The 15,713-nt window shown below is 42.4% G+C and overlaps 2 protein-coding genes and 1 long non-coding RNA gene across 3 annotated transcripts in view; 2 read left to right on the top strand and 1 right to left on the bottom strand.

Annotated features, from left to right (window-relative positions):
* The first annotated feature begins 6 nt into the window (after positions 1-6).
* KLHL11 (kelch-like family member 11) lies at positions 7-10,531 on the top strand. Its single transcript, XM_014547268.1, has 2 exons — positions 7-161; positions 5,008-10,531. Exon 2 carries the CDS (start codon positions 5,102-5,104, stop codon positions 6,587-6,589), a length of 1,488 nt encoding a protein of 495 aa, XP_014402754.1. The 5' UTR covers positions 7-161; positions 5,008-5,101; the 3' UTR covers positions 6,590-10,531.
* Positions 7,668-15,713, bottom strand: part of KLHL10 (kelch-like family member 10) — an 8,850-nt gene continuing 804 nt past the window's right edge. The window contains exons 2-5 of the mRNA XM_005875763.2: positions 13,363-13,852; positions 11,844-12,461; positions 11,319-11,468; positions 7,668-11,118 (exon numbers count right to left, since the gene is read on the bottom strand). Coding sequence (XP_005875825.1) covers positions 10,744-11,118; positions 11,319-11,468; positions 11,844-12,461; positions 13,363-13,852 — 1,633 coding nt within the window. The 3' untranslated portion in view covers positions 7,668-10,743. The remainder of the gene's footprint in view (positions 11,119-11,318; positions 11,469-11,843; positions 12,462-13,362; positions 13,853-15,713) is intronic.
* LOC106727718 overlaps positions 14,452-15,713 on the top strand; it is a 2,890-nt gene continuing 1,628 nt past the window's right edge. The window contains exon 1 of the long non-coding RNA XR_001363951.1: positions 14,452-15,267. This is a non-coding gene — a long non-coding RNA (uncharacterized LOC106727718). The remainder of the gene's footprint in view (positions 15,268-15,713) is intronic.

Raw genomic sequence — 15,713 nt, forward strand, 5'->3', positions numbered from 1 at the left:
TCGTTTGGTACCTGCCGAGGGCCTGCTGTGCGGGGCGGTGCGGGCAGCCTCGGCGCTGGCCACTGAGGATGCAGCCGGCCCGTCGGCCAGGGCCACTTGCCTTAGGGAGTTCAGATCCCCGGTGGCGGAACAAAGGCAATCAGAAGGAAAGCCCGCTTGTTGTAAGTGCCGTATTGACATTAAAAAGGGATGAAAGGGAAAAGGGGGGGGGGGGGGAAGGATTGTGATGGGGTAGAGGAAAGACCTTTCTCGGGAGATGACATTTAAACCGACCCTTAAACAGCAAAGATGGGGGATTCCTGGCGGGTGGCGCAGAGGCCCTTAGGCCAGATCCAGTTTGGCTCGGAGAAGAACTGAAAAAGAAAAACCCAGTGGGGCTGGATATGGCGGGTGAAGGGGAGACGGGTGTGTGAAATGCGCTGGAATAAGGAGTTTGCATTTTACTGGGTGATGGGAAGCTGGGTAAGTAAATTACCCGATTTAAGCATTTTAAAAGATGATTCTGCAGCCGTGGAAAGGGATTGTAGAAGGCAGGAATGGATGCTCCGGAGACTGGTCAGGGGGCAGGTGAACGAAAGCCATTTATAGAGCTGGGAGGAGCCTGTTGGGGCAGTATTATGTTACAGATACATTATTTTAACAACTACCTATTGAGTACCTATTATGCACCCGTTCAGACACGGTTCTAAAGGTGCTGGGAATTCAGCGGTGAACAAAACGGACAAAAGTCCCTTCGTCATTGCACTCACATTGGTAGATGGACAACAGATACGTGAAATAGATAGCGTGTTGGGTGATGGTTATAGTTATAATGGAAAATAAACCGTGGTGGGGACATACAGAAAGGGCTGATGGAGAGAAGCTATTTTTTAAATTGAATAGAGAATCCCCCACAAAGAAGACATTTTGCAAAGAACTGAAGGAGGTGAGATGAATCAGTGTTGGTGTAAAGGCCCTGAAGTGGAGATTGTCTGGATGGTAAAGAATAGCAGGAGGCCATTGTGGCTGGATCAGAGAGATGCCGAATGAGAGGAGCAGGAAAGGCCTCTGGGTGGTGATGGGAATGGATCCAGGTCCCATAGGGCCTTGTTGGCCTGTGGAAGGACCTGGACTCTTACTCTGAATGAGATGGGAAGGTTTGAGGCCGAGGAATGACGCATTCTGATTTGAAGAATTCTGCTATGTTAGAAAAGGAGGGGGCAGCAAGGGCAGAAGCAGAGGTGGTTGCAGTGGTGGTAGAGACTTGGATTGAGGAGGGAGAAGTAAAGGTAATAAGTGCTTCAATTCTAGGTATATTTTGAAGATAGAGGAGATGAATTTGCTCATGGATTTGATGTGGGGTGAGAGAGAGAGAGTGCTAGCTTTTGGACTCAAGCAGTAGGAAAGATGGAGTTGTTATTTATTAATGTGGAAGACTGCAGAAAAGCAAGGTTGGGAGGAAGATCAGGAGTTTGGTTTGGGTCCAGGAGAAGTCTGAGTAGGCAGGTGGGTATCAGAGCATTGGGAGCTAGAGATTGGGAGGAAATAAGCATACAGATGATAATTGAAGCTATAAGACTGGATGAAATTACTTAGGAAGAGAGTGTAGATAGAAAAGTGAAGGGGCAGGACTGCGTCCTGGGATTCTTCAGAATGTTAAAGAGGAACCAGCAGAGAAGACTAGAAAGAAGGGTGCCAATCATGTCAGCTCTGTCAACCGCAAGTGATCATTGAATTTGGCAATAATAGAGCAGAAAAGGAGAGATTAATGTTACAGGACAGGGGAATAATTGCAGGAGCAAAGTCTTTGAAACCAAGAAGCGGATAGAATTCATATTAAAAATGGAAAAGTTGGCCTGCCTGGTTGAGCATCGACCTATGAACCAGGAGTTCAAGGTTCAATTTCCCAGTCAGGGCACATGCCCGGGTTGTGGGCTCAGTGGACTGTGCAGGAGGCAGCTGATCAATGATTCTCTCATCATTGATGTTTCTCTCTCTCTCTCCCTCTCCCTTCCTCTCTGAAATCAATAAAAAAAAAAAAAAAGATTTTTTTTGTTTAATGGAAAAGTTGGACTGGGAGAGCATAGTATAGAGTACAGCTGTAGGCAGTGTGGGTGGTGGGAAGATGAAGTTTCTGCCTGATGGCTTCTCTTTATTCTTAAAGTGTGAGGCTGGGTCATCCAATAGAGAATGGAGTGGAACAGGGTGGGGCAGTTATAGGTCTGAGATGGGGGAAGGGTGATTGCACTCACTCATGCTGTGTTTGCTTTTGTCAGGTGAGCTTGTGTTCTTCAGATTTGTCCCAGCTTTATTGGGGAGTTGGGGATAAGGAGGAGGAGAGAACACCCCAGGCAGTTTACTTAAAGCACTAACTTCTCCATCTGTCAGCTGCTGAGCAACTGCCTTGTGTTAGGCACTCTTCTGAGTATCCTGCAACCATCACATCTAATCTTACCAGCTCTGAGAGAGGATCATTCTCCTAACCCCCCACTCCCCATTCCCCCATATACTCTGTTGATCATGCCTACCTTGTAGGGCACTTATAACATAAATAACAGGAAGTGCAGCTTGCAATGCCCCTCACATGGCAAATGCCTAGTATATGCCAGCTGTTGTTTTCATAGAGCAGTGTTCTAAACACCGTCCAATGGAATATGTGTAAGAATTACCTGGAGTGCCTGCCAAAAATGGGAGCTGGGTAGGGTGGTGAGCCTGGGAATCTAGGCACCCAGACATGTTTGAGAGCCACTGGAACTCTTACTACTACACCTTTGTTTCATGTCTAAGATGTATGTTCACTGAAGAGGGTGAAGGGAGCCTGTGTTACTCACCTTTATATCATTGTTCGACAGTATTGTCCGATTGTCATTGGCACCAATTCAACGGCAACAGGAACCCCCCGATTTGGGGTGTGGTGAAGAAGGAAACTTTATTCAGTGCAAAACAGCTCAATTGTGATATAGCACAGCTGTGAAAACAGCATGGGCTGTAGAACAGCTCAGTTGTGAGACAGCAGGGCTGTGAAGCAGCCCTGGGGCCAGGCCCCTCTCCAGCTAGATGCTCTGCTCTCCTCTGCTCTGCTCCTCCATGGTCTGCTTTGTGCTGCACTGGTCTGCTGCGTTCTGTGCCAGTCTGCTGTGGCCTGCACTGGTCTGCTCCACTCTGCTCCTTTGAGACATCTTTGGTGGTTCAGCTCAGCCATGGTTACCCAGTTTTTGGTGGGAAAGGAAAGTGCAAGTGCGCTGTCAGAGCCAGAGGGGAGCTGGCTTATTTGGATAGAATTCCTTGCCCCTGGTGCCTGATTGTCATCATGCAGATGAGGACTCCAAGTCCTCACAGTTTGATTGGTCCAAAATGCACTGTCCTGATTGGTCAGAATAGAGCCACTCAGGTTAGTTGGAGCTGCACAGCTTCCAGTTGGATGGGGAAAGCTTCAGTCCTTTTGGTTGAAATTGAATTTCAGGAACACCTCTATTATAAGGTCTAGCTCAGATGGCAGAAACATAGCTGGGTTCTGAGGCAAGTACTTCGGTGCAGGCCTCTCCCTGAAGTGAGAGGCCCCTATGTAGACATGGCTGCTAGGCTCTGTTTTTTAAAAATTTGAGCCCAGTTAGCTACCAAGAGCCCTCTCTCCCTCTCAGGTTTCACAATAGTTGTAATAACCATAATAATAAATGGCTACTGAATTAAATAAGTCTGGACTGATGTAGTCATCCGTATATCATTGAGGTTCTCAGTTCTGGGGACTTTCTAATGCCATGGTCTCAAACTGGCTACCCTTGGGGCTGAATGCTGCCAGATTTATGAATTTGTCTGAAATGTGGTTTTGTGTGTGTGCTTTTTGTTTTTGTTTTTTTAATTTAAACAAATTTAGGTAGGTAGGCAATTTCTAGCCAGCTACATTCCAAACCATTTTCTTTTCTTTTTTATTTTGTTAATCCTTACCCAAGGATATTTTTTCCATTGGAAAGAGGGATGAGGGGGCGGGGGGTAGAGAAAGAAACAGGGATGTGAAACAGATTCATTGTTTGGTTGCCTCCTGCACATGCCCTGACTGGGGCCAGGGATCGATCCTGCAACCCAGTTATGTGCCCTTGACTGGGAATCCAGCCCAAGACCCTTCAGTGTGCAGGCCAACACTCTAACCACTGAGCTTACCTGCCAGTGCTCTTCTTTTTTAACCTGGACTGCCCTGTACATGTTTTTTATTGTTTTATTTCCTGGCTTCTTCAGATGTTCGTTTGCTTTGCCACCCCTGCTTTAATGAGACTGCAGCTCCCCCACTCTCCAGCACCTCCCCCCCTTCATTTGTTGACCTGGGAGAATGGTCTGGTGAAGAGGAGATTTACACCTCTGACACAAAGACTCCACTTCTGATGCTTGAGTAAACAACCTCCTGGGATCCACAGTTCCTATACCATGCAGTCAGTGCTTAGTAAAGTCTTTTCACTGAGACCCTGCCTCATTTGAAGAGAGGCTGGTAACTGGCAAGGGATTGGGGTAGGATGGCATAGACAAGTTTGAATTGAGATTTGCCTTTGCAAGGGCAAATTAGAGTGAAAATAGTCCTACCTGGTTTGGCTCAGTGGATAGAGTGTCAGCCTGCGGACTGAAGGGTCCCAAGTTTGATTCCAGTCAAGAACACATACCTAGGTTGCAGGCTCCATCTCCAGCCCTGGTTGGGGCACATGCAGGAGGCAACCACTCATTGTGCTTCTCTCACATCAATGTTTCTCTCTCTCTCTCTCTGTCTCTCCCTCTCCACTCTCTCTAAAAATCAATGGAAAAATATTCTCGGGTGAGGCTTAACAACAACAACAAAAAGTGAAAATAAAGTATAGGACTGTTATAGCTTTTAAACATACTTTTCAGCATAATCCATTTTAATTTGGGAGGATTTGCTTTTTTTCAGATATTGTGCATTAAGTAAGTTGAAGCTTACCATTTCAATTTGTATAATTCAGATGCTCTCAAAATGCAGCCACATAACATGCACATTTGAAAATTAATCCTTTTTCTTGATTTTAGGTTCCTATTAATTCGCTTAAAAGAATTTTGTGGAGAATTTCTCAAGAAGAAACTTCATCTCTCTAATTGTGTGGCCATTCATAGCTTAGCTCACATGTATACCCTGAGCCAACTTGCTCTGAAAGCTGCCGATATGATACGGAGAAATTTCCACAAAGTAATTCAGGATGAGGAATTTTATACTTTACCTTTCCATCTTATTCGAGACTGGCTGTCAGACTTGGAAATTACGGTTGATTCCGAAGAGGTTCTTTTTGAAACAGTTTTGAAGTGGGTTCAGAGAAATGCTGAAGAGAGGGAGAGATACTTTGAAGAACTTTTTAAATTGCTCAGATTGTCCCAGATGAAACCTACCTATCTTACTCGGCATGTCAAGCCAGAGAGGCTGGTGGCCAATAATGAAGTTTGCGTCAAGTTAGTGGCTGATGCAGTGGAGAGGCATGCTCTGAGAGCTGAGAACATACAGTCTGGTACATTCCAGCATCCTGCTTCTCATGTCTCATTATTACCTCGCTATGGACAAAACATGGACGTGATCATGGTTATTGGAGGCGTGTCGGAAGGAGGGGACTATTTAAGTGAATGTGTGGGATATTTTGTTGATGAGGACAGATGGGTAAACCTGCCCCATATTCATAATCACCTGGATGGCCATGCAGTTGCAGTAACGGAATCCCACGTGTATGTTGCTGGATCAATGGAACCAGGTTTTGCTAAAACTGTGGAAAGATATAACCCAAATTTTAATATATGGGAACATGTTTGTAGTCTGATGACAAGGAAGCATTCTTTTGGGCTAACACAAGTCAAAGGGAAGCTCTATAGCATTGGAGGACATGGCAACTTTAGTCCTGGCTTTAAAGATGTTACTGTTTATAATCCTGAGATTGATAAGTGGCACAACTTGGAATCAGCACCAAAGATTCTTCGAGATGTCAAAGCACTAGCCGTGGAAGACCGGTTTGTGTATATCGCTGCCCGCACTCCTGTGGATCGGGACACTGAAGATGGATTAAAGGCCGTAATCACCTGCTACGATACAGAGACTCGACAGTGGCAAGATGTGAAATCTTTGCCACTTATTGACAATTACTGCTTTTTCCAAATGTCTGTGGTCAATTCCAACTTTTATCAGACGGCATCATGTTGTCCCAAGAGTTATTCTTTGGAAAATGAAGAGGCAGTCAGAAAAATCGCCAGCCAAGTTTCCGATGAGATCCTTGAAAGCTTGCCTCCAGAAGTCCTAAGCATTGAAGGAGCAGCCATTTGCTATTACAAAGATGACGTTTTCATTATTGGAGGCTGGAAAAACAGTGATGATATTGACAAGCAGTATCGGAAAGAAGCCTACCGCTATTGCGCTGAGAGGAAGAGGTGGATGCTGCTTCCTCCCATGCCGCAACCTCGTTGTAGAGCCACTGCTTGCCACGTGAGAATCCCATACCGGTACTTGCATGGCACACAGAGATATCCTATGCCTCAAAACTTAATGTGGCAGAAGGACCGGATCAGACAGATGCAAGAAATACATCGGCACGCCTTAAACATGCGGCGAGTGCCAAGCTCTCAGATCGAATGCTAGGTTCTCTAATATGTGAAGCTTAAAACAGTCACACACCTGTTTTGTGAAGCTCAAGATACCAGACTGTTACTTGAAAAAGTGTGTCAATAACTTATTTTCTACCTGAATTGATGATTGCCCCCTATAAAGGAAATATAGTTAAAAACGGAAGACTGGGAAACTCAATTCAATACGTGGTAATTTTGTTAGCTTGCAGTCTTTTTCTGCCTTTGGTCTCTGTCTTTAGTTTGTGTGTATGTGCTAGCTAAATAAGATCTTATTAAAGACAAATGGGAAAACCAGGTGTAGTTACTTGGCTGGTTTTCTGCTAAGAAGGTATAACTCCTTTGTCTTAGGACTTAGGTTTTGAACATGCTTTAAGCACCAATTTTATTTGCACATTTACCTTGATATTCCTTTTCACTTTTTTCCTGAGTGGTTGGTTTTGACAAGATCAGAATTTATGCATTGAGCCCTCATTTGCAAGAGGTATGTGCAATAGTAGGACTGAAATTTGAAGGAAAAAGCACAATATTTTAGCAAGATGATTTTAGAATTTTTGCTTTGACATTTTGTTTATCTAGAAATGCTGTTTTGTTTCCTTCTAGAAGAGAGGACTGATGAGAAATTTGTAATTGGCTCATGCATTTTTTTGGAATATTTTTCATTTCTTTAGCCAACTGAGTTATTGACTTTAAGCTGTCACTCTGAAATGATGGTAGTTGGCACAAGTATTGATCTTTAGCTGATTGATTGAATACAGAGGATATTATATATGTGAAATTTGTTTCTCTGAGAAGTATTGGTGTAGTCTGAGAAATCAAAGGCATTAAAAATTTTTAAATACTTTTTTCAGGAATTGCAGGCTTATATGAGGATAAGTTCATGAGTGTAAATAATGCTTATGACAATCGACACTCAATGCCTTCAATTTTAAATTTTGCTCTAATGCATATTTCATAGGATCTTCATTCCTTTCTAAAATGTTTTTTTGAAATGGAAAGGGAATAACAATTTAGAGAAATGTTGCTAAAAACAAGCCTTATTTCTCAGCCCCCATTGTTATAATGTCATATCCAGTTGCCCTGGATTTTTTTTAAAGAAGACTTTATTTGAGCCAAACTGACCACATATGCTGGGAGCAGGACCTCAAATGCTCCCCAGTTGCCATGAACTTTAATTGGAACTTTGCCTGAGCCTGGAATACCAAATTTAAGGGCATAATTCTGGCTCTTCAAAATTTATCACTGTAGTTATTTTTAATTTATTTTTATTCATTCTTCTGATTCTCTTAACACATTCAAAAGCTTTATACAATTTAGCACTTGGTTTGACTATTTTAGCACTCAGTAACTCCTACTCTTACTGTTTGCAATGTGGGTCCAGTATATTCTTGTTTTCTACTATCGTAGGCATTCCCAAACACTGTCCTAGAAGTAGAATTCTAAGTGCATTGATTTTTTTTTCTCTACTGCATTATAGTTAACCTCCTTATTAGTTGTATCAAACACTAAAAAAAGTACAACCAGAAATTTTAGCTTTCAGCTGCAAGACTACTCATGTTTAGCCCTTGGACTCTCTACTAAGAATTTTCTTGAAATTTCTAAATTGATATCACTACCTAGGATGGTTTTTCAATAAACATGTTGGAAATCTGCTTTAAAACCATTTCATTTAGACGGGGGTGGGGATCGGAACTGCAAGTCATATTTCTCTATGAGGATATATTATCCCACCCCAACCATTTTCTCAATTTCTATGTATTTGTGGTTAGTTTAATAAAAGCCATTGGATTCTGAGAAATGCTGATACTTAGTTGTGAGAGATCTATGCAAGTAAGGCAGAAAAGCTCAATGCACGAAGTTCTCACTTCTCTGATAGGCTGTGCTAGCCTTCCTTTTCCTGGCTGTGTAAAGCAGTAGCTCACCAGGATGCCAGCTTCTCTCTAGAAGGGTGTGATGCAGGATTGGGGGCCAGCGGGTTGTGTGGGGTTTTTGTCTCAGACTTTTCTGAGAGACCAATTTATTTGGAAGGTTGTCTCTTTTTCACATGATATGGCAGACCTTATAACTCAAAGATCTAGGTATAATCTGGTTTTGAAAACTTGATTGAAATTGTTGTTTTTTAACTTAGCAGGCAGCCTAGGCCACGGGTGGAAAGAAGGGGTAAGTCCTTCCTTGCATGATGATGTGTGCAGGTTTTCCTGACTACTGAATTGCTAATTTTCGTATTTGAATTCACATGTGTGATTTCACATCAATAACTTGTGTTTCTGAAATAGCCTAACTAACTTGTTAATCAGGAAAGAAACCAGATTTGCTTAAATCTGTTCCAGGCTGACATTCTGAAATTCCAAACTGGAAATAACTTCCCAGCGTTTTTGGAAAGGTTCCGAGTATGAAGAACCTAAAATGCCTTTTTGGGGGGGGAAATGTCCTTTTTGATGAAAACTTAAAGATTGTGTTTGGTAATTTAAACATAAAAATACAGCTTTAAAAAAGGCAATTAATGTGTATTTAAGCAAATCTTGTTTTGTTGCTTTTGGTATTTGTGGAAGTAAAAGAGGAATTGATTATACAAAAAGTAACAACTATACATAACTTTGAGTGAATCTACTTCTATCTCAGAATGGATATCTTAACTATACCTACCCCGCCATGGTTTAAAAAAAAAAAAAAATCAGTGGTATATATTAAGAATGTCAGTCATGAGCTTAGTGTTTAAGTGTCTCACTTGCAGTTATTTGCATGATTAGTCTTGTGTATCTTGGTATCTTGGCTTTTGCTGTGCCAATTAAAAAATATTGTGCTAAAAAAATCTAAACATTCATTGACATCAGTTTTGTTTTGATCAGCTGGTTTTGTGTAGTATTTCTGGGACCAAAAAATTTTAAATACTAACTTTTTAAATATAGAACAGACTCTTGGAACTGGAAAGACAGTGTTTATGGAAGATTTGTGTGCTTCTGTATTTTAAATTCTTCAGGCTGATGATAACGCAGTTTCTAGTGCACATGTTTTTTCTTCATGTTTCTTGACTAGTGTAGCATGTGGTGTATTAAAATATTCTCTGCTTCATAATTCTAATATGAATACTATATATTGGTAGACAGGTAAGCTAAATTGTGTATTTTAGTTACTTGGCCTAATCAGGCATAACCAAAGGGATTTTTTTTGTGTACTTTCCTCAAATTAAGCTTAAATAAAAAGGGTGTATTGGTCACATTTCATGTCTTTTGAAAACATAGAGAATTGTGAAGCATGTTCATCTGCCTACACTAGAAAACTAGGGTGCCTATAGGTTGCTCTTTAACTGTAGAATATTTGAGAAACAATTCAGTCTCCTTTTTAACTGTCAAACATTTTGGCACAGTTCATCACTCCAGTTTGTTAATCTCTTGAGAGTAGTCCATTTTTGTTTTTGTTAATGTTCTGGTCATTGGAAACAAAAGAGCTCATAGTTGAGTGATGTAATACAATAACAACATAATATAGTAGTCATTTTGCTTCAAAGAATTTAGATAGCCAAATAACTGCTATTTATTGCTTACCTTTGTGGGGCTTTTGTCTTGCTCTATATGACCATTTCTGCAACAATGAAGCACATACAATAGAGCACTTATTAACTTAATCCTCCTGCCTTATGCACTCATGAAAAGTAGTGCTTGCTAGATGTTTGAAGATCTTAGGATCCCTGTACTTAGGGCTCATTGAGTTATTTGTAACATCAGTACTTAGTTCAAGCGATGTACAGTGAGTTTTGGGGACCAGTAGTATCCAAGCCCCTACTCAACTGAACGTGTAATTTTGACTGTCTCCTTACGTCAGAGGAGATGTGGAACGTAAGACACTTTGAGACATTACCTTGTATAATAGCTTGTTTTATGTTCCTGAAGCTATCTTGTCCTGTGTTAAAGCTACTAATGGTCTCAATATAAGCTTTAAATAAACGTATTTCATTAGAGCTGGTTTGCATTGTGTAGTTTTTCCTTTTAAGTATGTACTGTTGAATATAATTGCTTTCTTCCTTGAACCCTTTTACTCCCTCATTCGTCCAACCCTTGGCTCCCTTATGGTGAACATTTTCCAGTACTCTTACAAGTTTAAACACTGCATTTATTTTAAAAAAGAATTAATTCTTATTGCTTAGACTTTTTATTAGCTAAATGAAGAGGCTCATACAGGTAAGGTACTTGTTGAAGCGGAGTACTTTACTTCATCTCGCAGTGCTAATCCTGTGAAGTTGTCCCTTCTAGCTGCATATTCCCCAACATTGGCCAGCCCTGGTACCACACAGCAGCTCAGAGCACTGCGATATATACTCATGTCATGGGCATCATACCACTCGTCGGTCTTTTCATCATAGCACTCAACATTAAAGGTGGTGGTAAAGCCATTAAAGCCACCCACCACAAACAAGAGGTCGTCTACCACCTCGATGCCGAAATTGCTACGAGGATTAAACATAGTGGGGATCGTGCGCCAAGTGTTAGCCACTGGGCTGTAGGCTTCTGCACTCCTAAGTCGATTAGCTCCATCAAAGCCGCCTACCTGTGGACAGCAACGGGAACATGATTTACTGTTAGCCACTGATTCTGTTCACCCAGGAGGCCCTCTAAGGGGAGGACTAGTGATTTCATACCTCCCTCTTCCACTGTTCCATGGAACAAAACCTTTTCAAATGCTTACCAGTGGTTGTATAATAGAAAATGGAGGGGAATCATTTTTGTTGTTGTACACGATAAACTCACCGCATACACGTGTTCTCCATAAGCAATTACGCCTATTCCACTTCTCCTGCTTCTCATGGGGGCTATGACTGTCCACTGATTACTCTCAGTGTTGTACACTTCTGCTGTAAACAGGCATTCATTTCCATTGAACCCACCACATATGTAGACCTGTGTGAAGACAGTTCAAGATTATTAAAAGTTACCTCTGGAGTATGAAAAGGGGCACTCTGAGTTTCTTTTTTACACATGTACATCTATTGCTTTTTATTTATTTTTACTTTTTTTGTGGTTATACTCTCAGAGTTTATTACAGTGAAAGGATACAAATAAAAACTCAGCCAGGGGAAAAGATTCATGGGTCAGAATAAGTAAGAAAAGATAGTTACAAAGGGTCACTTAGTCATTTGATGGAGTTTGAACTGCCAAGATACTGCCATTTCTGTTTTCCATCCACCCCCCAAAAGGAAGAGCATTATTCCTGGGCTTGTTTGCTTTCACATCCCGGCCCTCCTCCCTACCCCTCCCCCCCCCCATTTTTTTTACCTTTCCGTAGAGTGTTGTGGCACTCGCGTCACTCCTCTGTTCATGCATGGGGGCAATGAGTGTCCACTGATTGGTCTCTGGCTCGTAGCGTTCAGCAGTGTTGAGACGCACGTAGCCATCAAATCCTCCCATGGCATAGATGAAATTGCTGAGGACTGTCACGCTGACATAGCAACGTCTGGAGTGCATCGGGGCTACCTGGTGCCAAGTTTTCTTGACTGGGTCAAAACGTTTAACACTATTGAAATAGTCTACACTATCGAACCCCCCAATGATATAAACGTAGCCTTTCAAATAGGCTGCCCCGTGGTAGGCACGGGGACTTTCTTCTTCACAAGTGACATTCACCCATCTGTCTGCCCGAGCATCATATGCCTCAATGGCATTGGTGGGGCTCCCACCACTCCAGCCACCAATTGCAAATAGGATGGCATAGGGTAGGCGGGGCCTGGTGAGTGGGTTGGTGAAGTCAGAATTAGAGGGTCCATTCATGTTTAGGTCATACATGGCCTTTAGGGCATTAATGATGACTGGCTTGCATTCCTCACTGTCTTTGACATAGTCATTCATCTTAACATTGTTCATGAAGTACTCAGCATGCATTAGGGCCAGGCGAACCTAAGGAGGAAATGCAGCAAGTCATTTAAAGTGAGGTGAGGAGGCCTGAAAAACCCCTTAGCCCCTTGGTTTACAGCCTGCCTTTGAATTGTAGTGGGGCCATATTTTGTGTTTTTTTTTTGAAATTTACAACTTAAACACTTTAAATATCTGTTTTTAAGAGGTGGTATACATTTGGACCCTGAGAATGAGCTAGAAAATGATCGGCAAGCTAGCTCATTCCTTGACCACCAGACTATGCTACTAGACCAAAAAAAAAAAAGTTGAATTTTTCTGTGAATGAATATCTGTCTCTGTATGTAAAATAACACAAATTAACATCAAATGGCTACAACTCCAGTTTCTCTCTTGGGTTTGGGGAAACTCAGAATGGACAAAGGTAAAAAGAAGACTCTAGAATTCTTTTGAAGGCCTTGCCCTCTCCTTCCCCCACAGCCAGGGAGAATTTTGGTCAAAGACTAAAACTGGGGGGTGGAGGGGTGGCAAAATGCCCTGGCTGGTGTGGCTCTGTTGGTTGGAGCATCGTCCCGGACACCAAACAGTGGCTGGTTCGATTCCCGGTCAGGGCACACACCCAGGCTGCAGATTCTATCCCCGGTCGTCGTGTGAGCAGGAGGCGACCGACTCACATTGATGCTTCTCTCCCTGCCTCTCTCTAAAAAAGAAAAATAAATATAATAAAAGAATGTAACTGGGATAAAAGGAACTAGCCATGCCAAGGGTAAAGAAAATTGCAAGATTCCAGAAACTAGTAGGAGATGCCTTCTCTACAAATATATGTAAATACAGCCCTGGAATCTGTCAAACATCTGAATATAGCTCTTAGGACAACCCGAGTGGGATAAATGAATCAAAAGTGGTCAATTAAGCAACCCACACAAAAAAAATAATTAAACTTGACCTTGGGGAGCAAAACTGAAATATGCTGCTTCCTATTTTGGGAGTCATGAGCGATCCATTTTAAAATGGCCTCAAACACAGCGTCTTCTTGCTTGACGTTTAGCTCATCTTTCTCAATGATATCCTTCAGTTCAGTGACTGAGAGCTCCAAAAACTCGGCCGAGACTTTCACCATCTCCTCGAAGTTGTGCAGTATGAACATGTAGGCCTTCTGCCTGAGTTCCGGGCAGTAGTAGTAGTCTGTGAACTTGCAGATGCCGATACAGTTATCCAGGCACAGCTCTGACTTGAGGAACTCACAGCAACCCCTCACGATACCCATGATGTTAAATTGGTCCGCAGCAGCCAGCAGCTTCTCCACGTTGTCAGGTGTGATAGGGACGGTCCTGGTATACGCGTATTCAATAATTAGTTTCATCATGTCGGGGGAGATGCCAGGAATGTTGTATACCTTCTTTTCAGTGTTGTTCCAGCCACTTGTAAACAAAGCTCTGGAAAAAGGGGAGGAACGAGCCATCACTGAAACATTTCTCTCCAGTTTGCCATGTTCTCCCCACTTTTTGTTGTTGAGAGTTTGGACACTTTCCAAAGAGTGCATTGAAAATCAGTGGGCGGGAGGAAGGAGAGGGGCAGGGCAGGCTGCCTTATACAGTGGGCGAGAGAACCTTCCCAAGAGCTTTGACTTTGGTCACTCTTATCCTCATGCTAACGATAACCTTTTCCCATTTTGTGGATGGAAAAATCGGGATCTAGAGCTCGGTGTAAGACCCAGGTCTCTTCTGTCTCAACCGCATTGCCCACCAAATGCAAGGAATCTTCCACACATAGCCATAATCTAATCAATTCTATCGCTACCTCCTTGGTCCAAGCCACCACGGTCTCTTGCCTAGATTGGGAGTAACCGCCTAACAGTTAGGCGGCAAACTCATTAGTCAACGGAGCCAAATATCAACAGTACAACGATTGAAATTTCTTTTGAGGGCCAAATTTTTTAAACTTAAACTATATAGGTAGGTACATTGTTATTAACTTAATTAGGGTACTCCTAAGGCTTAGGAAGAGCCACACTCAAGGGGCCAAAGAGCCACATGTGGCTCTCGAGCCGCAGTTTGCCGACCATGGGCCTGATTTGCTCTTGACACCTCCAGAATTTAGTCTTAACTATACCACCAGTGTTCCTCTTAAAACCTTCCATTGACTTCCCTTCTTAGAGTAAAATACAAAGTCCTTCCAGGGTGGCTGAAGTGGCATTATTATCTACCGAAGTCCCGTGAGATCTGGGCCAGTCACAGCTCTCTGACGGTAGTTCCTCCCACCTTCCCCCTCTGTTTCAGCCCTGTTGGCCTTGTGTTCCTTGACTACATCAGAGATGCTTCCACCTTTGGGCTCTACCCGCTGTTCCTTCTGCCTGGAATTCTGCCCAGATCTCTCTCTCTCTCTCACTCCTTCATCCCCTTGCAGTCTTTGCTCAAATGTAACTTTGTCAGTAAAGTGATAACCCTATTTAAAATTGCCATCCACGCTACCTTTTTTTTCCCTTAGCACTTACAATCTGATATGTAGTTTATTTATTTAATGCCTCTTCCCCCTACCAGAAGGTAAGCTTCATGAGAATAGGAATGTTTAGCTCTTTACTCATTGTTTTATTTCCAATACCCACTATAGCGCTGGTCGCAAAATAGGCACTAAATAAATAATTATTGAATAAGTAAGTGACTGCTATTCCACTCTGTAGCTAGGTACTGAACAGGACAGAATTCCCTTCCATAATATATTGTGCTTCCTTTTTCTAGGAGGTCTCAGGGACTATGGGCTTAAAGATAAAATTCTTCTCTAGAGCAGGGGTCTGTAAATACAGCCTCCGAGCCAGATTCCACCCACGCCTTCTTTTTGTACTGCCCACGAGGTAAGAATGCTGTTTACATTTTTAAATGGGGTAAAAATGAAATTCAAATTTCAGTGTCCTTTCACTTACTATTGTCTACGGCTGCTTTCCCACTATAGAGGCAGAGTAGAGTAGTTGCATGTGACAGAGACTATATGGCCTGCAAAGCTTAAAGTATGTGCTAGCTGGTCTTTTTATAGACCCTGCTGTAGATCACCATGAGAATTTTTAGCAACAGGTGGGACACATTTATCATATCTTGATTGGAATTGATTACCCAAATATTTTCAGCTCATGAACAAAATAACTCTTCCATTTCCTGGGTTACAATGGTTTGGACACAAACCACACCGCCCCCCCCTTTTTTCTCCTGATAAATATTTATGTGGTTCTTCCCCTGCATCCATCCCCCTTCCCATCCCCTCAATCCTTGATAATTTATCACCCTGTTCAAGCTCGTCTTAGGG

Source organism: Myotis brandtii, unplaced genomic scaffold (genome assembly GCF_000412655.1).
Source record: "Myotis brandtii unplaced genomic scaffold, ASM41265v1 scaffold469, whole genome shotgun sequence".
In the NCBI taxonomy this organism is placed as follows: Eukaryota; Metazoa; Chordata; class Mammalia; order Chiroptera; family Vespertilionidae; genus Myotis; species Myotis brandtii.